At 32.3% G+C, this 27884-nt stretch overlaps 3 protein-coding genes and 1 pseudogene across 4 annotated transcripts; 2 read left to right on the top strand and 2 right to left on the bottom strand.

Annotated features, from left to right (window-relative positions):
• The first annotated feature begins 241 nt into the window (after positions 1–241).
• Positions 242–7691, top strand: LOC107008796 (pyrroline-5-carboxylate reductase). 2 transcript variants are annotated; one of them, XM_015207981.2, is made up of 8 exons: positions 242–444; positions 650–887; positions 1873–1945; positions 2875–2966; positions 4630–4702; positions 6167–6287; positions 6493–6598; positions 7262–7691. In XM_015207981.2, exons 2-8 carry the CDS (start codon positions 687–689, stop codon positions 7448–7450), a joined length of 855 nt encoding a protein of 284 aa, XP_015063467.1. In that variant the 5' UTR covers positions 242–444; positions 650–686; the 3' UTR covers positions 7451–7691. The 2 variants fall into 2 exon arrangements, with proteins under 2 accessions (XP_015063467.1, XP_015063468.1); XM_015207982.2 differs by having other exon boundaries at positions 249–444; positions 1897–1945.
• A 2174-nt stretch (positions 7692–9865) lies between these two features.
• LOC107009064 (tRNA (guanine-N(7)-)-methyltransferase) lies at positions 9866–11431 on the bottom strand. The gene is made up of 2 exons (XM_015208327.2): positions 11334–11431; positions 9866–11073 (listed from the first exon to the last, which is right to left on the bottom strand). Exon 2 carries the CDS (start codon positions 11032–11034, stop codon positions 10300–10302), a length of 735 nt encoding a protein of 244 aa, XP_015063813.1. The 5' UTR covers positions 11035–11073; positions 11334–11431; the 3' UTR covers positions 9866–10299.
• Positions 11432–17331: 5900 nt separating this feature from the next.
• Positions 17332–20384, bottom strand: LOC107010483 (wall-associated receptor kinase-like 1). Its single transcript, XM_015209769.2, has 3 exons — positions 19259–20384; positions 18863–18934; positions 17332–18731 (listed from the first exon to the last, which is right to left on the bottom strand). Exons 1-3 carry the CDS (start codon positions 20124–20126, stop codon positions 17545–17547), a joined length of 2127 nt encoding a protein of 708 aa, XP_015065255.1. The 5' UTR covers positions 20127–20384; the 3' UTR covers positions 17332–17544.
• Positions 20385–23396: 3012 nt separating this feature from the next.
• Positions 23397–27159, top strand: LOC107010029 (annotated as a pseudogene).
• Positions 27160–27884: the final 725 nt, after the last annotated feature.

Consider the following 27884-nt stretch of genomic DNA (forward strand, 5'->3'; position numbering starts at 1 on the left):
AAAAACTTATGTGAAAGGATTAAATTATAAAATATGATAAAACAATTTGACAAATATTAGTTTGAGAACATGTGGTCCTAAGTTTTATTTTGTCCTTTGTCTTACAAAAATATTTATATATTCAACCCCAATTTTGATACGTGTTAGTTGATTAAGAGAAGTATTTGAATTTTAAATCATAAATAATTAAATACTATACAAGCTACCGTAGCGGCATATATAACATTATTTTTTATTTATATAAAAGATAATTTTATGAGTTAGATATGACCGCGATGTATTTAACTTAAATTTTGTTTAAAATAGTACCTAATATATAGACCTAAAAATACAAATTTGTGCCGAGTATTAAGGCCCTAAAACAGTCGCTTAAATAAGAAGAGTAGTAATGCATTAAAACACAATATCAGCTACTCTTCGTCTTGCCTTCTTCACTGATTTCAGGTTCGTCAGCTTCGCTTATTCTCCTGAATTTCTTGATCCTTTTCCTCTTATTTTCATGTTTCTAATTCTGGGTTTCAATTGGATCATTAGTCTTTCGGTTATGGGTTTGGGAAATCTGTTAGCATTCCAGGTGTTTGATGAAATGCTTCAATGAATTTTTGACTTGTTTTTTTTGAATTTTTTTTTTACTTTGGGTTGTTTTCAGAAGAAAAGTTGTATCTTTACTGTTACATAATTTCCAAATGGCGAATGTTTGTCCAATTCCAACCGATTCATACAAGCTGGGCTTTATAGGAGCTGGTAAAATGGCTGAAAGTATAGCTAGAGGTGTGGTTAAATCTGGGATATTGCCTGCTTCTCGTATTCGAACAGCCCATTCTGGATCAGCTCGTCGTACTGCTTTTGAGTCTATTGGGGTTACTGTTTTAGATAACAATAGTCAGGTAAGCTTATACATTTTCAATCTTAAATGTCCTATCTTTTTACTTTTGATGTACACTCGGTGGGATGTTTTTGCTTTTTGTTGATTATAATTTTCTACTTTATTGATATCTCTTATTCCTGTATGTATGTAAGTTTCTTGGTTAGTTTCGGGTGTACCCATGAAACTGCTGAAAAGAAAATTGGGTGACATCTGTAGAGAATCATACTATTGGTAAGGTTCTCTATCTTTTGGTATATCGGTTTTATCCGAGAGTTAATAAGAAGACAAAAATGTATAGTAAGCCTTATTTCGATAGAAGCCTTTTTTCTAAAGTGCCGGACAATCTTGATTTGATCATATATTTTTTAATTCCCGAATTAGTTGATAAATGGTTCCAGTTATTTATGATTTCAAGAATCTTCTTGTAGGTTATTTATTAATAGGACAACAAATTTATTAATTTTGATGAGTTAGAATATGGGTAAAAGAAACATTTATTGCTAGGACTAACTGATTATTTATCGCTTGGAGTAATGCAAGACAAGTGCCCTTGAATAGTCAGGAGAGACATTTTCTCAGACAAAATAATAAAATAATACAAAGCAGAGTTCTTAGATTCTGATTGACCTCAAATTTTGTTCAAGCAAAGAGACACTGACCTTTTAAGACGTGCATCAACAAATACTTAGCGATTGCTATGTCAGTAACACCTTATGGTCATCTCATATTAGGAATATCACTATGTACACTCTACTTTTTTTGTACTCTTATAGACTCATACATGATGTGTTTTTGTTTTTCTTCTCCTAGGGATTTTTCTTACATTAAAACACTAAATGGAGTAGGCATTCACATTTCTCTAAAAACTTTTAAGTATATTTTCTTTGTTTTTTTTGTTCTTTTTGGTACATCTACAAATCTGAGATCTAGTGTCTGACTCTAGTTGTCTCACTTTATATCTCTTATAACCTTCAATTGGTTCCTTGAAAATTCTTATTTCACAGGTTTCTTCTTTTTTGTCAGAGCAGGTGGTTGAAGATAGTGATGTGATTATATTCTCTGTGAAGCCTCAAGTGGGTATGGTTCAAATCTTTTCCTTTCTCTCTTTCTGTTTCCAAAAAAAAGGATCTTTCTTATGCTTTCCCTTTCAACACTTGCGGGAGAATTTTAAATCCATTTTTCCGCAAAAGTTTTGTTTCGATAGTCGTTAAGTTTCTATTTTAAGAAAAATTCAGCCAACTAAATGAATGATAATATTTCCTCAATTAGATGCCATAACTAAGCAACTGTGAGGTGAAGTTGTAAACAACCTATTATAAAAAGGGATCATTTCAGTGGCTGCATAAATAAATAATCTTTGCATAAGTAATGCAACATTTGACAATGTCTTAAACTTACAATGCACCAATCTTTAGATGCAACATTGTGGTGATTAGAGATGCTATTAAGGGATAAGATAGACCTAAAAATCACATGGGGGGGAAATTGTTTTTCTTTTTTGAGAAGATAACAGTGTTGTATTATATTCCAAAAAATAAAACCTGCCACAACTTGTTACAGGTTTACTAATTACAAATAAGAATTGTTTTAAATGACACAATATCTCGGAGTTGATGCGGATTTGGCTAAAAGTAAAACACAATCGAAGCAATGGATTCATCTAGGTGAGGTTAAATTTAAGTAATTATTACAGTTACATTAGGTCAATAGGAGTAAGTGTGAGATATAGAGAACCTCTAGTTTTAAGGTAAGTACTGTTCTTTTTCTTTTCCACTTATCAAAAACAGGGATTGAATAGAAGTCTATATAGAGGATTCATATCTCCAACCTTACTATTTTGATATTGACTTGTAATTATTTTAGTGATTGACATACTTTTGTTTTGCTTTCGCTTGTGAATTTTAGGCTAAAGACACTGCAATTGTCAGATTTTTTGCTTTCCATATTTATTGGATGCTTTGAAAATTGGTGGTGATTCTGCTGTTCTACTCACTTTTTTAATGCAGTTAAAAATGTGGTGTCAGAGTTGAAGCCAATCCTTTCAGAGAAGAAGCTTTTGGTGTCAGTTGCTGCTGGTATCAAGTTAAAGGATTTGCAGGTTTGTCTGAAAATGGTGTAAGAGATGCACGTAAATTCCTCAACAAGCAAAAACACAGAAACAAACTTTTAATGTAGATGCAATAGTTTCAGGAGCTGGCTTTGACTCATAAGGCCACTGGCAGTTAAATCCAAAACCGGAAGTGACTAGTATTGTTTTCTTAAATCAAGAAAATCACAAAACTTGTTGAGAATCACACAAATCACCGTAAAATTACAAGTAGGAAGCTTAAATAATTGCAATACTCTAAACTAAACTAACTAGGACTATTAAACATTCTTTTCTCAATTTAGGGCTTCTTAGGAGTATCTCAACCAAGAAACTGTTGAAAGAAATAATAGTTCTAAATATACTGATGAGTAAATACTTAATCCGGGTATGTGAAGAAAACAAAAGCTAGTTTATTACATAGGATATCCCGACTGATCAAGAAAGACAGCAACCACTTTCTCAACAAGTGCGGGGAAATATAACACCCCACCTGTGCCTAGTTAACTGGAGTGTGAATAAACTAGCATAAGGATTCAACAGTGTAAGCCAAGAATAGAAATGGCCAGGTTCACCTACCGTGTGAAGAAACTCTAACCCAACCCTGCAAGCTAGTTCATGATGTGAGGATTGCCGTAGACCATTTAAAGAGACGACATTCTATTTTTTAACTTTTTGACAGGTAAGAGACAGCATTCCATTTTCTAAACCGATTTAGGACAATCTACCTGGGTACCTGTGGTTTTTGGTAATCTTGAGGCATCTAAGTGTCCATACCCATGTATATCCATTTGACACGGCTAGATCAAGACAATTAAGAGTCATGCAACATAGGAAGATAAGGATAGAACTTCTAGAATAAGACTTCTGGATAATCTCAAAAAACTAGAGTAAGACTTCTGGATTAAATAGAGAATGATTAAAAATAGTGTAAAAATATTCTGTTCCCTCTGTCCTGTATCATGAGCATTCGGAATCTTTTCTCTGTGATTTATTTCACGCTATAGCATGCTTGATATATGCATGGGGTTGTCTCTTTCTGTTTAGTCACTTCCTCTTTCTTTGTGAGTAACTTGCCTCTGAAATAATATTCTGCTTCCGTACAGCACCAATAAAACTCTGGTGGCATAGTCTTTTGTTTTGCGAAGCAACATAGGACAAATCACTGTAGTGTCATTTGGGTACCACGGTGTGCTTTTTTGCTTTGCAATATACATGATTATCAATCACCTAAAGCATACATAGTTGAAAGATGGATCATTTCTCTTTTTTTGAACTTATGATTTCCTTCTGTTGAGCTAATTGCTGCCTTGCAACCTAACATCCCACTTTTTTCCAAGTCAATGGAGTATTCTTCTTGATATTCCAGAAGGCACCGAGCTTATTTGACATTGGGAAATTTGAAATTGGCCTCGTAAAGAACTTTTATTTGCTTAATCATAATTTCTAGAATCAAAGGTAAAATCAACAACTCAATTTATTGACAATCAGCTCACATGCCTAAGCTTGCCATGCCTCTTAATGTCTACTGATGCTTAACTTTATAATTGAACTGAGTAGAGCGTAAACTGAAACAAGATGCACACAAGCATGCATATCTTGTCTGTTACTGATTCGATTTTCTAATTTTTTACCCATTTTGCTGAAGCATATTCTACTTTTCTCCCTTCTCAAGGAATGGGCAGGTCAAGGCCGATTTATTAGGGTGATGCCAAACACTCCCTCTGCTGTTGGTGAAGCCGCCACTGGTAAATGATAAATAAATACTGATATTTGAGGCTTGTTACAGTTTTACTTGATTTGTTCCGTCAAATATAACATTCATGAGTGAAGTCCTCTCCCTATACCTAGAAGCTCTAGTTTTATCTAAGGGCTGACTTCGGGTATCGATATAACAAATGCTTGTTGAGTTGTTGTTTCTGTGACATTGATTTGGCTATGGGTGAGAATCCTATGGAGGTGAAGAAGTTTTTTGCAGGTACATGCATTTTTTTTTGTAGAATCTGCATTAGCACATACCCATGTCATGATACCCCGTTCTACACGGAATGATCTATGTAACATGATTTGTTGTTGAGAAGTTGTTTGGTGCCTTGAAGATTAGTAAATAATTGAGATGTAAGAAAACTGAAATCAGATGCAATAATCTATTCTTACAAGTTACAATATCCCTATCCAGATTTTGGGTCAGATTCTGTTCCATATGAATTGAAGTAATTCTGTCTTCTTTGAAAGTGGTTAATAAAAGAGGCATCCTCTTGATTTTATCAACGTTAGAGGTATTTCAAGATGGGATTGACAAAATTGCGACAATTATATTTTCCATGAAATTTTATCTGCATTCTTCCACATCTGCTTCAAACTGCATAAAAAATTGAGTTGTCAGAACGAGGTATTATGGTAGTTGATATGAACACGTTCACATGTTGAACTCACCATCTTACAATGAAGACACAATGCTTTAGTGGACTATTATGCTTCAGCTAATTGGAGTCGAGAAAAGGGATATTTGGAGTGTGCTAATCAGGTCTGCTATGGAGAAGATATTACCTCCAAGTCACTTAGCTCTTCTTTTATTCAAATATCTTGAAAATGATAAGGTTTAATTTATTCGTACTATGACTATAAGACGAGATCTCTAAAAATTGTCTCTTATTTTGGATGTGTTCTCGTGTTTTTATTGTGTGTAAGACACAATTTTACGTGGATAATTAAGCGCAAGTGTGTGTATACATGTACTTCTATGTGGATGTTTGTTGTATTCTTTTGTGTATTAGTGTGTGCACGTATAGGTATGCTAGTGTGAATTTGGTTTTTGTTTTTCTGTTTGTATATGCTTATTATACAATGATTTGGTTTTAGTTTTTCTGTTTGTATATGCTTATTATACAATGCATTTATAGCATACTCCGAGTATCTATAAGTGCACATGTATCTCTGTGATTTGTATTCTGTTTGTGCTTTCTGTAAATGGAAACTTGTGTGTGAATGTGACATGAATTGCAAACAGCTGTAGTACTGACTACTGAGGAAATTTTAAGTATTTGTGACATGAATATCTATCGTGGTCGATCTTTTACCTTGAAATTTTTTCTCTGGTGCAAGTTACCGAGACACTAGCAATTTTAATTTTCTGGTTGATTCTGATAAAACTGTCTGAGTTGTTATCAGTTATTGCTATTTATGTGTCCTAATTAAGTGTCTTCATATAGTCATCACTTTGGGGGAGAAGGCAACAACAGAAGATGGAGAGTTAATTTCCCAGTTATTTGGAGCTATTGGTAAGGTGTGGAAAGCTGATGAGAAGCTGTTTGATGCAGTTACAGGTTTAAGGCATGTTCCTTCTTCGATGTTTCTAAAACTACACTTATTATCACTTAATTTGATGCCAATTTCTGCGCCTGTGACTAGCTGTTTGTTGAGCCCACTTGGGGATCTTAGTTCTTGAACTGCTTCTGCAAAGACAAGCAGAGCTCATGCAAAGTTGGAATCCAGTACCATTGTTAACAATATCTTTTCTTTCTCCTTGAATTGTCAGTGGTAGTGGACCAGCCTATGTTTTTCTAGCAATAGAGGCATTGGCTGATGGAGGGGTGGCTGCTGGTTTACCGAGGGAGCTTGCACTTGGACTAGCCTCTCAAACCGTAAGTTAACAGTTATCCACCAATTCAATCATATTCGATCGTGCTATATTAGTATGGTTATGTTGAAATAGTGAAAACAGTGAAATTGTTCTTTTGCTCTCGCTGATTCAGCCTGAGATCCTTTTCAATTTCGAGGTTCATTTGTTCTATAAGAGGCAAGGTCGTTGTTCGTGAAGACTGTGGGTTAAATTACCATCATCCCCATTTCTTAGGCTATAATATATTAATATTATATGCTCTTTAATTTACCCTGCAACCCTCTTAACTATACAAGTACAATTTTTTTTAAAAAAAGAAATGTACTAACTTGTATCATCTTTCTACTTGCAAATCGCATCAATTAAGGTCCTTTTCAATGCCTCACAAAGCAATTTGTTTATATCGTGGCTTAGTTTAGTTAACTGGCATAATTGTGATCATCTTTTGAGCGTCTTCTCCTTTGTTATTGACAAGGGCAAGTCATCTTTTCAACTCTTCTCACATTGAACTTTTCTTGTTCTCCCTGTAAGATTCACTCGAGCTAAAGTTTATATGACTTGCACATTATTCATGCCTGTGTTAAGAGATTTCCTTATCCTTTTCCTTTTTTTTTCTTCAAGAGAGTAACATGCATGTCCCTCAAACACACTGCTGGTCGAATGACCAACTGATTCTCTGTTGCAGGTACTAGGAGCAGCATCAATGGTCTCCGGTATGAGCAAGCATCCTGGTCAACATAAAGATGATGTTGCATCACCTGGGGGTACAACCATTGCTGGAATTCACGAGTTGGAGAAGTCTGGATTTCGCGGTATCTTGATGAATGCAGTTGTTGCTGCAGCTAAACGAAGTAAAGAGCTTTCTCAGAATTAATCTATTTTTCTCTATTAAGGTCATGGAGAACCAGCCGGAAGCTACTATATATGTCTAGCTGAGTTTTTTAAGTGCTAAATTATTATGTGAAAGGTGCAGGGCTTTTTGACCAAAATAAAGCACTGTATCTGTTAAACTTTTTGAACCAACATGCCCACATTTTATCAAAGAGGCTTGTGGCACAATCACCATCACTATAAATAAACATTATTTATAGTTATTACTCCCTTCGTTTAAAAAAGAATGACCTTATTTCCTTTTTAGTTTGTTTAAAAAAGAATGATCCCTTTCCTTTTTTGGCAACACTTTAATCTTAACTTTTCACGTGGCATGTTTAAGACCACAAGCTTGAAGGACATTTTGGTACATTTGACATAACTTTAATTAGAATCACAAGATTAAAGTCTTCTTTCTTTTCTTAAACTCCGTTCCAAATCAAACTAGATCATTCTTTTTGAAATAGAGGAAGTAGCAGACCTAGTCAAGGTGGTTGTTATAAATGAAACAATTATTTATAGTTGTCTCAGAGCAGAAGAAAACTCTAAAAAAAGCTTCACATTTATAGCTGCAAATATATGATAATTCAGATATTTTTTCGACCATTACCTCTTTTTAGAAAAAGGATAACATCAAACCTTAACTTGTTTTAATTTCTCCAGTAACAAACAGCACAAAGAATAAAGACAAAAACAAACACAATATTTCCTCAGAATGGCATGGAAGTGACAAGAAGAAAAAAAGGTGATAATATATTCACTTTATTAATGAGAACGCACGACTGTTTTATTTTAATAATATACATATATATAATTTAAACTCCATTAATCAAGTGAACATGAACTGGAGTAACTACTAGTAATCATAATTTTTCTTATGTTAATTATTTTTTCTTTAGTTTTATAATTTAGGAAAATTGCATTACATTCATCAATGCGAAGAAAAAAACATATTAAATAACTTTAAGCTATAAAAGGTTCTTGTAATTTGTGGTAAGTGTTAGTTATCTAGAATCTAAATAATGTATGTGAATTTTAGTTTAAACATAGGATGAAATTCTCCAATTAATGGAAGCCAAAAAAATTATTACAAACGTTTAATTAAACTCTCCTAATTCGAAACTACTTTATTCTTTGGAAATGGAAGGGTCGTACTTAATTTTGAAAAAATATATATATTAATAAGAGTAATTGTTTTAGAATTCAAAATTAAATTTATATTTTGTTTGAATTCAATATATAACTAATGCAACAATAAATTTATACCTATTAATCCCAAAATTATAATTTCAAATTTGTAATTTTTAAAATAATTTTATCCGCAAATCAAACTACTTTTGTTATTCTAGACCAAAGTGAGAGCTATAGAGAGAACTAATCTATTGGCTACATAGCATTTATTTACCCTCAACTTGCTTTTGTTTGAATTTTCGTGCTCCTAATTAATGATGTTCTTCTGAATATAAAAGTACGAAATATATTGAAATTTCATATATCTGAAGACTAATTATTATTATTATTGCATCCTGTATATTTCAATTTACACTAATCAATTCATTTGAATAATAAGTACAAATTTGAAAATGAACCTTAATACACAATCATTTTCTTAATTTGACATGCAAAATACATGTTTTTATCGACAAACGCGATAACTCTCACAACTTTTTTTCTTCTGAAAAGCTATTTTACGAAAGAACAAAAAAACACAAAGGTTTAAAAGTTTGGCCACACCGGTACTAAGTGCATAAAATCCAAAAGCATGTGTTTGAATTATGAAAATCTACAACTATCCATTTAAAAAACGTGTTTGAAAAGTAAGCATATTGAACTGCAAAATATAGCAAGTAGCAACATACAAATCCAGATTAAATTCTCAGTATCCTGAGTCCCTTTGTTACGGAGTTACCTTTGTTAGGAAACTCCGAGCTCCAATCTGGGTACTAGATACCAGGTGGGAAGCGGAAAAGAAAAATGCAAATTAAAGATGAGGACAAAAAAGCAAAAAGAAAAAGAAAAAAAAACACTAGCAAGGCCCTACTATTGATTAGCCCTAGTGTCTGAATCAACTTGCTGCCCACATCTCAGCTAATAACTATAACATAATACTACATCCCTCCTGCGAAAAAGTCCGGCTATGCCTGACCATCATAACATTCATAAATGAGTTGGATAGATGAATAGAGGAATCCAGACACAATCATTAGATTCGCCCTATAGAAGTTCAACCACTCAAACCCTCCGTCCCTCCCCCCCCCTTCCGATTGTGTTCAAGGGGGAAATGGGGGCTAGATGCAGAATATAATCAAAAAGACAGATGTACAACAGTTGGTTAGCATTCCAGGGTGCATAAGAGACATTAAAGAGTCCAAATGACTACATGAGAATGGTATGTCACAATCTACTGGAAACACAGATATCGTTAAGAACTAAACAATCAGAAAGATTAAATTATGATAATAAGCATAATACAAGACGTTTGAAGCTCAATAGAGATGGCTACTTGTCCTAGTACACCTAAATATTTTGTCAAAATACAATAGCAAAACATTCTAGCGAATCTAATTGTTGAGCATATCCATGATAAACAATGCATTATCAGGTTTAGAAAAGTGAGGATGAGCTGCCTTCATGAATGATAAACTAACTGCATTCTCAAGAATGGAACAATCAAAATCAAGAAAACGGCACAGACTGGTCATTAATCTCCACGATCAGTCACAAAGTATCTATAATTTTAGTTGCGGTAACCACATTTCTATTAACTCAACAACAGAAGACGGAGGATATCTCATCTCTTACCAGAAAACAGGAGGTACGAAAAATCCCTAGAATTTGAGCATACCATACCATTCAGTGAGTTGCAATTCGTCTAAAAACAGCTCGGAATGTCTGTCCACCGTTACGTGCTACCTTTTGTCCTTCTTCAGTTGCAGCACTAAGGAGCTTTACAACCTGATCAGCTTCAAGTTCTTCAGTAGTAAGTGCCTCAAACATCGGATGTTCTTCCAAACATGATTTCATCCACTCACCAAGCTCCTCAACATCCGTTATTGTATATATAATTCCACCAACTGCAAGCACATACGCATACTCATCTAACAAGAATGGACTAATAACACGTCTACGATGATTCTTCTCTTTAAAATGAGGATCCGGGAACAAGAAAAACATCTTTTTAAGCTGTCCTTTCCCAAAATAATTAGGAATATACTTCATTGAATTTGTCCGTACCACTGAAATATTCTGATATTGACCCAAATTAGTCGTCCTCAACCCCAAAATCCGCTCCTTCACATACTCAGTCACCTTGTCCCGCAACTCCATCCCAATCATAAGATTATCAGGGAAAAGAGGCGCGAGGGCGATCAATAAACCACCAAATCCACAACCAACATCAGCAAACTCGATCCTTTTACAAGGATCAACTTTAACCACTTCAGGATAATGCAGAGAATAATCAACCTCACAAGGAGAAACAGGAATTGGAAAATGTGAATCACTTAATGGATTACTATGAGCACGGGCTCGATAAAAACGTTTTCGGGGCAAACCAGTTTTCTTGTTGTGGGTATGATTTTCACCCATGATCTCTGCCTTATTTCTTCTAGTTTTTAATTTTTCCAACTGCATAACAGTTAACACATCAATTGAATGAATCTAAAAAACAGAAAAAACTCATCTTTAATACATCTCATGAACAATCATATCAGCAAAACTTGAATCTAATTCCAAGCAATTATACTAATTATATCATCACTGATTTGCTTGAGTTAGCTAAACTTGAATGTAATTATACTAATTATATTACCACTAATTTGCTTAAGTTTGATAGAAAAATGATAAACACGAAGTTAAATAGTATGAGAAAATTTGCAGTTACATACCTTTTTGAGATATTCAGAGTTCAGCGGTAGAGCAGATGAATGAGGATTGGACTAGAGCCCTAGTAGTGCTTCTTTCTTAATTGGGCTTTATTTCCACCTAATTATGGGTCTGGTTATCCATTTACTTCGGCCCACTTTGCTAAATATATATTATTATTTTTTTAAAAAAAAAAATACATAAATGGGTCATAAAATTCAAAATAATTCAGATCGAAAGTAATTTCTGAAATACTTATTCTCTCATAAATATTTACAGCTCATACCTCCTATTCATTAACGTTGATATTTTTCGCTTAACTGATATCAAATCAGTATCATATATTGTATCGGTATCAATAATTTCACTATCTTGACACTAAATCAGTATCATATACTTTTCGGTTCACTTATATTTATCATGGTTTTCTTTATTAGGGGTCATTTGGTAGAAACATTGATAATGCAGGGATTAGTAACACATGGACTAGTAATGCAGGGATTATTTTTTGTTAAGTGTTTGGTTCACTACTTTCCACTTGATTTTGTGTTTGATTTAAAACTCTACAAAAAAAATGTCTTTCATATTATACCCTTGTGTCATTATGAGTGTTTATTTTTTATAATTGGGACAAGGTAGATAATGACACGGTGTATTTCTAATTTTTTGTTGGTCCAGTATATCTTAAACATGACATAGATTTAAGACTACTTAAATTGTTAATACCAAAAACTATTTTTTAAATAAAAAAAAAGTGCAAGTGGTTAATCAACAAAATATCTTGAATAAAAAAATCAAGAAAAAATGGAAAAAAAAATATATTAGTGAACTCATTAAATTACACTAAACGAATTTGGAGAATTAAAAAAGAATATTTTTTAACCATTCTAATATAAATAAAAAGTAAATTAAATTACAAAAGAAATTTAGAAAAAAGAATAATATAAATAAAAAGTAAATTAAATTACAAAATAAATTTAAAAAAAAAAAAAGAAAAATGGCTAAGTTTAGTCATTTAAGGGTCTTATCCAAGGTTTAACAAATCCTGAGTTAGTTATTTCTCTATTTTCTAGGGATTAGATAAGACTCACATGGCAGATAAGCAATCCATGGATTAAATTAAATGAAGTAACCAAACAATGTATTAACTTTGAAAATTATTCAAATTGACTTTCGAAAAGCGCAACATGACAAATAAAAGTGGACAAAGAGAGCAATCTATTGGTATCATTAAGTATGAGGTATATCTAAATTTAGTTAATCAAGTAGAAGAATATTTCTTTTAAGATTGTCAATAATTCGAGAATGAAACTAATAATTTATAACAAATTTAGAGTGTTTTCAATACTATTTTTTGTTCAAAAAAAGAAATAACTTATTTTGTGTAATAAGCTCATTAGTACCCGTTTGAATTGACTTATAGAGATCAAATGCATTATCAAAAACTTTAAGTTAATGGGTCTACGACGATCTCCAAATTAATATAAAAAAATAATTAAATTCACAATAGAATATTTTAGACATTTAAGTAATATTTTTACACACATTACAAAGTATGTATACAAGTTAATGAGTTCCGATGAAACCACACAAACTTTCGGATAAAGATCCGGTTAAGTATAATTAAGTCAAGTAATGTTCAATGACCTTATAGATTTATGTCATGTGTACTATATAAAACTTTATGTTTGAGATTCATTTAATTATATACTCATTTTAATAATAAAAATAACAAAGCCGTCAATTATTTTTATTTTTTAAATTATCAAATAAAATAATTAAGTGTACCCTAGCTAATATTTTCAAGAAAAAAATAAAATTGGCGGGAATATGCGGACTTCTCGTCTTTTTTACATGTCAAACCTCGTGCTTGTATTGGATTTTTTAAATTATTCTAATTTCAAAGAATTTGACACTTTTAAAGAATCTGAATAAATATAATTTTATAATTATTTGAAAACCTCCAAATAAGTTTTTTTTAATGTATTGTCGTGTTCTTTAATTGAATTACTATTTAGAATTCAATGATGTTTTTAAGTTTGGAAATAAACGAATTTTTGTTCTACCTCTCCGAGCTATATATCCCCATTTAATTCTGGTCATTGAATAAATGAAATTTGACGAATAACTAATTGATTGCTTTTCTTTCCGTTATTCTTTTCCCCCTTCCTAGTCTATTAATAACAAAATGGATTTTTCCTAGGCCTCACTATATATCAATCAAGAAGGTAAATGAGAGAAGGTTTGATTGAAAGTAGTATGTCTGCAGGCATATGCCTTTAAAGATTTGACCGGGACACATCCAATTGAAAGTCTAATTCTAACCTAATCTATTTTTGGAGATTACTTGAAAATTTGGAGAAAACATGTGTAGAATTACTCCAAAGAAGTTTGGTGGGTAAAAAGTCAGGAAGTTGGCATAATCCCGTCAATCTTAATTTTTTTTCTTGAAAATATTAGCTTGGGTACAATTAATTGCTTTATTTGATAGTTTAAAAAATAAAAAAGTTGTCAACTTTGTTATTTTTATTAGCTATTATTATAATGAGTATATAATTTAATGAATCTCAACCATAAATTATTATATAATACACTTGACATGAATCTATAAGGTTATTGAACATTACTTGACCTAATTATACTCAACCGGATCTTTATCCTGAATTTTCACGGACATTTTTCACTATTAGGCGTGGCTTAGTGTAATTAATAGTCTAAAATCACGAATTAATAAGATATTATAAGTACACTAAAACCTCTATAAATCAATACTCGATAAATTAACAATCTTTGTAAAATAATATTTTTCTCTGGTCCTGACTTCGACCAATGAAAAAGATCGTCAATTTCATAATGAGATAATATATTTTCAGTAGACCCCTATATGAATATATAGTCCTATTAATATCATAAATTGATAATTCTTTAAAGTATAAATATATCTGAGACAATTTAGTGAAATATGGTTACATTGTGTTCTAGTTTTTTCTTAAAATTTCAATATAGTTGAAGCTCATCTCTAACTCTTCTTATTGCATCCAAGAGCTCTGGTGTTGTCTTTTCGAACTTCACCATAAAATTGTGAAGAGTTCTAGATGCGATAAATGTTTCCTTTCGTGTATCTGGTTCCAAAGGTACAATATCATCTTCAACTTCATCATCAACATTGCCTTTTTCGATTGTATCCATAATTTCTTCTAAACTCTAGATCTCTGAACAAGTATCACTTTTACTCGATAATCAAACATGTTATTGACATCCATTTTACTATGGTAATCGAGATCATTAATCATGACATCAAGTTCATGAATGACGTTTTCACAAGTAGGTTCATTCAGATTCTCTGAGATTGCATCTCCCAAATGATTTTTATAGTATCAAAAAAATAATTTGTTGTTGTCTCTTGTTGAACATTTGTTGTTCAAACAAATATTGTATAAGTGATAGCATCCAAAACATTGATCTTGGTTGAATCATTTTGTTCCACTCCATAGCCTTTCTAATATCTTACGATAAATTATGTTCGATAATACATCTTGAAAGCTCTTATTATCACATCATCACAATTAATAAACTACAATGATTTTGATGTATTCATTGTACTTTATGTATGATATTTTTTATGTGAAATCGATAAATATGATACATAAATTAGTAAGATACAATGATTTTGAGATGATCAAAATTAACCTTATCAAATCTCAAACTATAATAAATATTAATTTATCGATTAAATAATATCTCTATAAAATAATAAAAGTTCATGGTTCCACCTATATTAATTTATAGAGGTTTTATTGTATTCTCAATGAAATTCATGTATATTATTTAAAAATTCACCATTTTAATTCTTTTTAAATGTAAATATTATAAAGTTATGCTTCTTAAAATCTGAAAAAATGAAATCTTTTATTTATGATAAATAAAATTATATATTATATAGAATTAAAGATCATTTTCAAGTCATTTTAAAATAAAATTTTGTAATGTCTTGTATATACCTAGGAATACATTAAATATTTAACAAATATCCTATTGTAATCACTAGAAAATTATCATTTGTATTATAAATTTACAATTAATATTTAGAAAACTTCATTATTTCCCTTATAGTCACGGAGTTAGGAATATATTATTTTTTAAGAATTCTTTTTAAAAGTTAATTGACAATATAACTTTGTCTAATATTTTATAACTTTAAATTAAATTACTTAAATCTTATTATTTATCAAAAAGTTTTGACAATAAAATTGGAAATGTGGTATCGCAACAAATGACTATCATTTAATTAATTTAAAAAATATCTTTTCAATTATATAGTAAGACATAAATACTGACTTATCTTTATACTAAGCTATAAACTATAAATATATATAAATGACTAAGCTATATAATAATATCAAAGTTTTTGGTGGACTATGACTCATTAACATATTGAAATATTTATTTGTTTGGCTAAAATATTTTGGTATAAAAAATAATTGTTTTTCTTTAAAATTGTGATATAACAATTTAGAAGATAGAATGTTTATTGAATCCTTAAATTATTCAATAAAATTAAAAAGTTTAATTATTACGTAGAAATGGTTACTTAAGGCTGATAGTCTTTGAAATATGTCAGACCGGGTACTAATGATAAACTCAAACAAGTCAAATTTTAGTTTAGTAAGAAGTGTGTTTCGGCTTTGTAAATTATTCTTTACACACATCACTCATTTACGATATGGATATCGTATTTCTTTTTTAAAATTCAATTAACTTTTTTACTATAATATATTGGGCAACTTTCACATATATCAAATAAAAAGTTCATATTTGTTTGTTATAGCAAAGTATGCATAATTGCGTTCCATAGCAAACATATAACTGTATTAATTCGCAATACATATACAAATGTATAATTCGCTGGCCTAAATTATATAATTCACTGGCCTCGCTATACATATACAATTGTATGATTCGCTGGCCTAAATTGTATAATTCGCTGGTCTATTTCGCTGCAATTGTATAATTCGCTGGCCTGTTTCACTGCAATTGTATAATGAGCAATTGTATAATTCGCTGGCCTATTTCGTTGCAATATGTGTATAAAATTTGTTTTGCATACAATTGAATTGAAGTAAAATGTTTGTATATTGTATAATTATAAGTTTATAGGAAGAAGATATATGTTTTTCTCTCGCTTTATACAAAAACAGAAACACAATTTATACACTTCTGTTGTATAAAGCGAGAGAAAATTGTATTTCGGTGCAATTGTATAATTTGTTGCCCTTTTTCACTACAATTATTGTATAAAATTTGCATTTGTATACAATTGAATCGAAGTAAAATGTTTATAAAATGTATAATTAAGTGTATAGCACGAAGATATATGTTTTTGAATGTGTGTATACAATTCTCTCGCTTTATACAAAACAGAAACACAATTTTTGGGAGAGAGGCGATTAACAAACTTTGGCAAAAGTTTGCTATGGGGCACAATCAAATCAAACAGTAGCTACTCCATTTATTTTAGGTTATTAGTTTGCTATTATATAGAATTATCCATGTCGCATGATTTTTAATTATAACCCTCAAATGTGATGCGCCTTTAATTTTCGTTTTGGGGCTTGTTTAATGAAAAATTTATAGACCAAAATATAATTATTTATGACATAATTTTGCTACTGATAAGTTTGGAAAACGTTTGCCTCCCACTTTGCATAAATTTTGTAGAAATTAAGTTATGCTTCAGAATTTATGTACATAGTAGTGCTATGCCCTAATTTCGTTAGGCATAAGTTTAGTGAATTTTTGTCTGTAAGTTCAGTAGCAACTAAATTATGCCTTCTAAGACATTACTCATGGTTCTGCTGTTTTGCCTCTATAGGCATGAGTTGGATAGGAACTAAGTTATGCCTTTTACGATCGATAGAGCTAGTGGTTGTTGAATTGAACTTTTGTCACTATCGGCATAATATCAAAAGGAATTAAAGCAGCATAACTCGTGTTATATTATTATATGAAAAAATAAACTTATGTCAAATAAAAATTGTTTGTTATTTCGGTGCTAGAGGTATTTTCGGCCACTTATAGTAGGCATAATACTTATGTGCCCTTTAATTTGGCCTCAGCTAGCATCCTCTCCAAATTATAGGTGTGTACAAGTAAACATTTAAACTGTTGTAAAGTTGTACAAACAGACACACGTCCTACGTGACATTCTTTCTCCGACAGAGGGGGTAGTAATAATTAACTAGTTTCAAACAACAATGGATGGACATCTGATGATGTGGTACTTGTGTTAGTCCATGTGTAGTTAACTTCTGATATCACAGTTCTTTCTGCTGTATCACCCTTATCCAGTTGAAAATTTGTTACTGCTGCAGCTGGCATTTGTGATCTAATGGCTTCCAATGCTGTAGTTACTTCCTTCATAGTTGGTCTATTCTTTCCATTCAAGTTCATGCAAAGATACGCTATGTTAGCAGCCGCCATTATATCCTCCTTTCTACCTTCTTGTGAAATTTTTGCATAGATAATCGTATCAAGGAGATTTCTCTCTGTTGCCAAAAGGAAGTTTGTTGCTAAACTTCTGTCTTGGTTTGTTGTGGTTGAAATTGCTTTCTTTCCTGTTAAGAGTTCAGCAAGAACAACTCCGAAGCTATAGACATCACTTTTTTCAGTATATTGGCTGGATTGGAAGTACTCAGGATCTAAATAGCCAAATGTCCCTTGAACTCCGGTCGTTAAGTGAGTTTGATCAATTGCAATAGACCTTGAAGTGCCGAAATCTGATACCTTGGCACGGTATTTTTCATCTAAAAGTATATTGCTTGATTTGATGTCCCTATGATAGACTGGAACAGAAGTTGCTGAGTGTAGATAAGCCAATGCTCCAGCTACCTCTGTGGCAATTCTCAAACGCGTGCTCCAAGTAAAGGGAAACTCATTGTTCTCATTATGTATGAGGCTGTAGAGTGTGCCATTTATTATGAACTCGTATACTAGTAGAGGAACTTCTGTTTCCAAACAACAGCCGAGTAGCTTCACCACGTTCCTGTGATTGATTTGTGAAAGAACAGCCACCTCGTTGATAAACTGATCCAACTGGTTTTCGTCTACCAGCTTAGACTTTTTCACTGCTACAATCTTTCCATCAGGTAACATGCCCTTATATACCGTACCTTGACCTCCACGACCAAGTATGCGATTTTCATTGAAGTGATCTGTTGCCTTCTCCAGCTCTTTAGCAGTGAAAAGTTTTCCATTATCAATAGTACCTTCATTATTGGATGATAGCTGCTGTTGTAGTAAGAGGCCGCCATTTCGCTTAAAAAACCTTTGTCTTTGTCTTTTGTTCTCTCTCTTCTTGACTGTTTTGTACAATAAATAGCTCCCTAACAGTAGAAGCAGTACTCCGATACTTATGCATACACCTGTGGAGACAGGAGTGACGAGAGTTAGCCAATAAGCTAGAAAGGCAAACACAGTTTCAAAATAAGGATGTAGCTCTGACAGCATTGTGTTTTCATCAAATGACTAGGAAGTATAACAGAAGGTGACTTACTGAGGAGAATGATTTTCGGAGATTGCTTCATATAGATTACCATTTCTGTGCAATTGGTGCATCGTTGAATGGCTGATAACATACAAAATAATGTTAGAACGATATGGATCAGGGAAATACGTACACTAAATATAAGTGTCTAATTGATTTGTGCCTAAATTGTATACACAAACAATCCAAGCTATGCTAAAACTACTTATGTTGATTCATCTAGGATAGTGTTCAATCTAGTCTCGTAAACGTATTGTTGGTCTTTCTCCTAAAAACCATTCACCTCACCTGATGTGCATATACATGATACTAAAATCATTCACCTGACCTGATGTGCATATACATGATACTATTGAATGCAACAGAGAACTAACAACTTCACATATATATCAAATGATTATATACCTTTGCATCCGTTAGAGAAGTATGGATTTCCTTGTGTTCCATTTCCACAACGACACTGCCAGTTTGCCACAGAAGTACCATTTTCCAACTTAACAACAGCCTCAGACTTGTCGCAGAGCAATCCTGCTTCTAACTCTTTGGCTTGGAGAGTCCAGAGCCAAACAACAGGAGCATAACCAAGAAAAACAAAGGGCTGTGCAACTTCATCTGGAACCCAAGTTTGATCTACCAAGAAAACTGCACTGCATCTCGGGTAAGCCTCTTGCTGAATCCCCGAGTTAGTGAAGTTTGCTTTGTATGAACTTAGATCAAAAGGGAAAAGAGATTGACAACAGTTGATGCCATAGCATCCTGTCAACGTAGCACCTTCACTACAAATCGATGTACACCCCGAGAGAACATTTTGTTTCTGTGTCACAAGACCATTTCCACAACCAACAAGCATCAACTTATTCCTATCCTTTGCGTAATAAAAAGGACTTCCAGACAAATCTGTCCCCGTTGTGATGATTCTACTACCTTCACTCGATTTGTTGCAAAAATTCACTATGGAAACTGAAGTAGTAATCGTTTGGTTTTCAATTGACACAGATATCACCTCACTTTGAAGTTCAACTTGCAGAAATGAATTCATAAAAGGCTTAGGAGGATCAGAACTTCGATCACACTTGATCACGTACCACGAGTTAAGAGAGCAACTAGCACTCAATCCAAATGGATAAGGAATTGTAAGGTTACCACATCTCTCTTCACAGCCAGGCTTTGCAAGAGATGTAGCTGCTATTGAATGATCTAAAACCATGAGCCATGAAAGAAGCAACAACAAACATACAAATTCAAGATTCATTTTGCAAGTTTTTCTAAGCATTGAACTAATATTCAAAATCTTGAACTTTGTACTTGTAAGAGATCAAGCTTTGTACAGGCATATCATTGTCTTAGTTGTCTTGTTTGATCAAGTCATAAATTGAGAAAAGAAGTTGCTGAAAAAATATCTTTTATTTGGTTTCCCGGGACTACATTGGAGCCGCAACTAAATTCGGATTGCGCACTGCAGGGCCTATTCGAAGGTGGCGCTCTCAACAGAATTTTCTCCATATTCAGACTGGAATTCGAGACATCCGATTAAAAAAAAGCAGTCTCACCACTGTAACACAACTCATGGTAGTTGAAAAAATATTTAAGTATCGGTACATATGGATTAATTGTTGCACCAAGACTTGGTCTAAGAAGAAATATATTATTTTGTAGGTACAAGTCAGATTCTTATTTGCTTAATTAAGTTACAAGTTTTGTCCTTACAGTTGAGCAGTAGTCATAATTAACCATCAATTCTTATGCCAACAATTATCTTTTATATGTCAATTGCCGGCTTGTGAATTTAAATAATTGCAAATCAGCAAAAAATGATTAAAATATAAGGAATGAGTAGTGACAAATTAAAAGTTATATATTGACTATTCCGTCTGGTAAACTAATAATGGTGAAACAATTTGGAATTAAAAAAAAACATTATATTTCTTTTTAATTTTCACTTTAGAAGGAAAATAATGGTAATATATTGTTCATGTTAGAAAGAAAAAAACTATTCCTACCATATTCACTAATTCTTTTTATAGCTTGCAATAATTATATATTTTCTCACTAATATCAAATTTCAAGTGAGATACACCTAGATATATGTATATTTGCTGCCAGAGACACTTTAAAATACAAATACATAGGGAGAGAGACGAACGAGAGAGTATGAGTATTCTAGATACATGTGAATCACACTAAATACAAGTATTTAGAATACCACATACCACTCTGAGATACAAATAATTAGGAGAGAAGTGAGCCAGATAAAAGAGAGCCGAGTAAGAGAATTACGTACATGCAAATTCACTTGAATACAATGAATATAAAATAAATTACATTTAATTTTTACCTCATATATTTAAGATACAATATATCCGACGACCAAAATATGGGTCGAATTATAATTTCAAAATTCATGATATTTGCCCTTCTTTTTTTTTTTAAAAAAAATCTCATTGTCTTATTTAATACTCCAAATTAAGGGTATTTTTTATCCTCATTAGGATATCTGTGCTTTCCAAGTAGTGAATATAAAACAAATAAATAGACTTTGATAGAGAATGAGAAAGAAATGCAATTTATTCATATTGTTAGGAGCAGATACAACAACGAATCCTAACAGCTTGGTTGTATTATTGTATGTTTGTCTGGATTGTTACTTTAAATTTTATTGAAGATTTTGTGAAATGATTAATTTGGTGCGATTACTTTGTTATCTTATTATTTTTTCTTATTTTATCTTTATTTATTAATACTATTTTATTTTGTAGCCTACTACTTTTCTTATAAGTTTATCCTTTAAATTGTTGATGTCTAATCTTTCCAAACTAATGATATATTCATTAAAATAATATATTATACTATACAATAAAACATAACATAATACAATACATTAACTAATCTCATATATAATGGTGGCAAATGAGCGGATTGAAAATGAATAGACATAAAATGGGTAATCATTCAACCTGTCCATATTTGATATGGATAAAAATTTATCGAATAAAATACTAGATAATTCATATTTTCATAAATAAATAGTACTTTACTTAAAAGTTCAATATGGAGAAGATATTTTAGTCTTTTTTTAGATGAAAATGTTGAACCTGCTTCATTTAGTTTTATGTATTATAAACAAAATCGTATAACTTTTCAATATAAAATAAATTCATGTAATAACAAGATGAAAATATTTTTAATTTCAAAGTAAATGAATATTTGTATTTTAGGACTAAAACATGCTTAATGCACTTTAAGCAGTGTCAAAACTAATACATAATTTGCTCGTTTCACACTATTATTGATTATCCAATATAAAATTAAATTAATAAATAAAATATAATTATAATTAACAAAAGAAAATATACATTTAAATTACTTTCTCCGTTTCATAAAGAATGACTTTCTTTCCTTTTTAGTCTGTTTAAAAAAGAATGACCTCTTTCTTTTTTTGGTAACAATTTTTCACGTTGCATGTTTAAAATCACAAGATTAAAGGACAATTTTGTACCTTTGACATAACTTTAATTTAGGACCACATGATCAAAAGTCTTCTTTATTTTTTTTAAATTTTGTGTCAAGTCAAACTAGATCACTTTTTGTGAAATGGAGGAAGTATACATTTTTGGAGGGTCAAAGAATTCACCTTTTCAATTAGAGAGAAGAATAATTAATTCTATAGAATAACATAAAAAAAAAGACAAGTTCCACTATTTTTTGTAATATCATGAATTTCGAAGGAATAAAACTTAATTCATTTGACTAATTTATATTTTATCCATATTTTTATGGGTCCAATATGAGTTTCAACCCATATTTTACCACTAAAATATAACGGTTTGAACGGATCACCGAAATACGGGCTAGTTTTACCGACACTACTCATACATAAGACGATCAAAATTATTCAGATGCATTACCATCCGAATCCAGCAGGATCACTACCCAAAAGAAAATATTCCCTCCGTTTTAAAAAGAATATTCCTATTTTCTTTTTAGTTTGTTTAAAAAAAATATTCTTTTTTCTTTTTTGGCAACACTTTAACTTTAACTTTAACTTTTCACGTGACATGTTTAAGACCACAAGATTAAGGGCGTTTTGGTACATCTGGCATTACTTTAATTTAGAACCACAAAATTAAAAAGTCTTCTTCCTTTTCTTAAACTCCGTTTCAAGTCAAACTAGATTATTTTTTTTAAACGGAAAAAGTAAAAAAAAAAAAAAGCAACTCAACTCCACTAAAAAAACACTTTTTTCCTAACGAACTATACGCGGAAAGAGCAACTCTATTGAAACACAGAAAGAAGAAAAAATTGTCAAAAGAAAATGAAAATCTCGAAAAAATGCAGCAGCAGAATATGTCAACAAAACTTAGCTACATGTATTTCCATTTTCCTGTGTTGTATCCAAGTTTCCAAGAACGTGTGGCTACGACGAAGTTAGAATTTTTCATTAAAGAGATTCAAAATGTAAAGGTAAACACATGAAGAAATTAAAGAAGCTTCAGCATCTAGTGTATATACATAAAACATAATTTTAACCATGTACAATGCTTAAAATTAGTTTTCAATCTCTCAACACTAAGTCAACCTTTAATCTTACATGAAGTTCAAAATCAATATATAGACGTAAAAATTCTTAAAAGTACCTTATATTTAGTGCGACCTTTTACTAAGGGGGTTCAAGTAAAACCCTCGACTACCTCTAGGTCCGCCCCTGCATGTATAAACAGTATAATTTTCCACGGAGGGTTCTGTTAGCTCCATCCCTGATATGGACAATCATACTTTTGAAGACAACAAACCTAACTACTATATGAGAAGTTTCTTTGAAGAAATCCAGTTGACTGACTCTGAAAGCATACAAACAAGAGGTTTCTGTGAAACTCTCCAGTTTACATGAACTTCATCACGACTTAAAAGACTTCAACAGGGCTTGTGAGGAAGTGAACAACTTCAATTCCGATTCCAAAGAGAAGAATGAACGATAAAATTGTCATGGAAAACATACCGAAACTACAACTGGAACGTACACTTTCGATTCCAACATGCTTTCCACAGAGAAACTCAGTACCAAGCACTGCAACAACATCAGACGGATTTTCTTTCAGAAATAGCAGCAACAATACAAGAAGTTCTAGTCCACAGCATGCTGTTACAATTCAATTTAATCACGGAATCGGTCAAGCTGAAGCCACAGTACTTCCTTCTCCCATTCAAAATGAATCTGTCTCTAGGCCTACCGCTCCTGATCCTCAGACGCTTCCCACTTCGTTTCTTAGGCCCAGTTAAGCAAAACAGATTTGTCAATGCTTTCAATTTTATATGTACTCTCTTTTTAGTCTGTTTAAAAAGTAATGACCCTGTTCCTTTTTCGTTGCAACACTTTGAGTTCAGCATTTTTCTATCTGACATGTTTAATAACACAAGATTAAAGAACATACATTTGACATAACTTTAATTTAGCACTACAAGATTGAAAACCTCCTTTATTTTCTTTAAATCTGTATCAAGTCAAACTAAGCCATTTCTTTTTAAACGAAAGGAATATATGCTTCGTTTTTTTCCATGCAGAAGGTACAGATTATGGATGTGAATTTAACTTATGTGCAAAGACATTTTGCAGTATGTGTGCATTTTAACATGTTGTAATTAGCTGTTTTTCTTTCAGTTATTATGGATGGTTAACCGTAGTAACTTGCTTAGGTGATCTTGAAGTTATCTTTTTCACTGTCAGCGTGTAGAAGTTGAACCACGTTATATCTTATCTGGTGAACTCTCAGGAAATGGACTATTAGATATACTTAACTGAATCATGAACATGAATAATCATCCATAAGACGGAAACCTTTAAGCGAACTTCACAAAAATACTCCTTCATGAACACGAGACGATACAACCAAACTGACAAAGGGAAAAATTAGATTATCGCCTTTCTCTATTAACACGATTAACTAACAGAGTAGAGGCGTATTTGCAGGGACTAAACCAATAAAACTTGCCATGTATGTGCCACTTTGCCAAGCAGCGTTAGGCGGTAATTGGGAAAAGGCTAGAAAATTTTTCAGTGTGCATCCTGATGCAACATCAGCCAGGATCACAAAAGGGTGGGAGACTGCTTTTCACATTGCAGCAGGGGCTAACAAAGTTCAGTTTGTCGAAGAACTGGTTAAAACTTCAAGAGGAACTTAACACATATATTTTTACTTACTGCTGTTAACAGATGTTGCTTTACATATACTTCAGCAGATGCCTGAATTAGGCATTGAACGAGATCAAAATGAAGACACGATACTCCATGTTTTAGCACGAAAGCCCTTGGCATTTTTCTGACAAAATTGGACTTGGTATATGGCAAAGACTTGTTTATGCATGTAAGTATCTTCATTTCTATCAAAATCGAAATGAATCAGATATATATTTATATATCACTAATTAAATGGAACTTCCGATTAATGGGACTTCCTATAGATGTATCTGTTCATTTGCATAATAGATCAAGCAACATGTCCAGCGGCTCAACGGACAAAAATAATACCATGGGTATGTAGGTATATTTAGCTTCTCATGTAATAGCATTTATGTAACCAACTGATCATAAACATTTTGGAACTGCAGCATACCTGATCAGCACAAGGGTTATTCAGCATCTATATAAAACAATCGGTATGGAACGTATGACATGGTCCCAAGTTCTTGATTATTATTCTCTGTACCTGTGAAACGAAACAACTAATCTGGAGTTTTTCAACACTAGGAGTCAGAAAAGTTCTCGAGACAAAATTAATGCACTTACAAGCCCTGGAGTTGGTAAAATGTCCATGGAGAAACGTACTCTTGTTGAATGATTCACAAATTGGGAACTTACTTAGAAGTCATTGTTTGTAGCAGCAGAGTTGGGAAAATTTGAGTTCATAGTAGAGCTTATTCAGTCTTATCCAGATCTCATCTGGAAGGTTGATGAGGAAAGTCGGAGCATCTTTCACATTGCTGTCATTCATCGACAAGAAAAGATCTACAAACTAATCTACAACATTAGGATCACACAAAGATATCATTACGTCCTACAAAAGCACATATAATGAGAACATTTTACACTTGGCTGCAAAGCTAGCTCCTATAAATCGACTTGGTATTGTATCAGGTGCAGCACTCCAGATGCAACGAGAGTTATTGTGGTTTAAGGTAATTTTTCCATGTCCGGTAAGTGTAGTTTCTTTCTATATTTCATAACATAGTATTACTTCTGTGTGTCTAAAGGAAGTTGAGACAATTGTTCAAGCCTCGTATAAGGAGATGAGAGACTCAAAAGGTCGAACACCAGGAATTCTGTTCACCGAGGAGCACAAGGAATTGATCAAAGAGGGAGAGAAGTGGATGAAGGAAACAGCATCATCTTGCATGCTTGTTGCTGCACTAATTACAACAGTAATGTTTGCAGCAATCTTTACTGTGCCAGGAGGGAACAATAACGATACAGGCACCGCTATTTTCCTTAAAGAGAAAGCATTCATTATTTTTCTCTATGATGGATGCACTGGCATTGTTTTCTTCAGTAATATCTATATTGATGTTCTTGTCTATCCTCACTTCACGCTATGCCGAAGAAGACTTCCTATGTACTTTACCAAAAAGGTTGATCATCGGCTTCATCACGCTCTTTGTTGCTATTGCAGCAATGTTGGTAGCATTTTGTTCAAGCTTTTTCATTGTGCTTGGACATCAAATGACCTGGATTATCATTCCAGTGGCAGCACTTTATTTGCATTCCTGCAATTTCCTATCTTGGCTGATATCATCACATCTTCGTATGGTTCTGGAATATTCACATTTACAAGTAAGGATACAATTTATTGATTTTTTACAAGTGCGATGTTCATATTCATGATGCAACGAGTATTGGAAATCCTACGGAAAATACTTTGACCACGAACATAGTACATTGTGGCAAAAGTGAGAAAACAAATTAAAAAAGTACAGTCCTGTCTAAAACTAAAGGAATGCTAGGAACTCTAACATAGATTCAGCTTCATGAGCAAGTTCCATTCTACACCATGGGTGTGCTGTCAAAATTTTTTTGAAAAATATTTTCTCTAGTGGAATAAATTACTTAATAATGAAAAAATGACTTTCTAAATGAAAGCAGGAAAAACAAGTTAACGAGTGACATTCTACATTTCATCGTGTCCTCTTCGCCCTCTAACCTAGCTCATCTTTGCCCACACTCTCCATAGCTGGCCCCACCACATCATACCCTCATCTCTCATAGTATTTGCTTAGATGGCCAAATACATAAACAAATCCCTAAATTTGTTGGGTTTTTTTCCTTAGGTATCTCAACTACGTCATTTTTCAATTGAATCATTGAACTACCCATAATTTGTTTCTTTAAAGCACTGTGGGTTGATTTTGATCAGCTTTTATATTGTAAATGTCTTTAATTGTGTTCAAATTGCAATAATTTTGATTGAAGGAATGAAGACAAACTGTGTTAGTCTCAATTGTTTTCTAATGCGTTCAAATGACTTAAGTAAAGCACAAGTATTCTCAAACATTTTCACTATCAATTGGACTAACGATTTGTGGAACAACATATGTATCCTCTATCAATACCCCTCACAAATCTGGTTCCACATCAGACAACGGTGTTTGTTTATACGGAACAAATTATGGGAGTTCAATGATTCAATAGGAAAATGATGTATTTGAGGTACCTAAGGAAAAAAACCCAACAAGTTCAGGGATCTGCTTATGTATTTGGTCTATCTAGATTACAACAACAATAATATACTACTAAAATATCATAAATAGGATTTGTTATCTCGTAAAGATAGAAAGGTTGTTTTCGAAAGATCAATCTAAATACAAATAAGAAAATAATAAATTTGTCTGGATTATATATAAATAATTTTAAACAAGAATTTTTCATACATATCGAACACAAAAAAAAATATAAGCAACTTACTTATTTTCCTGGAAAATATTTTCCTTCGTATCGAACACATCCCACGAGGGTAAAACAATTGTTAGGTTAGTTCTGAGAGAT

Source organism: Solanum pennellii, chromosome 2 (genome assembly GCF_001406875.1).
Source record: "Solanum pennellii chromosome 2, SPENNV200".
In the NCBI taxonomy this organism is placed as follows: Eukaryota; Viridiplantae; Streptophyta; class Magnoliopsida; order Solanales; family Solanaceae; genus Solanum; species Solanum pennellii.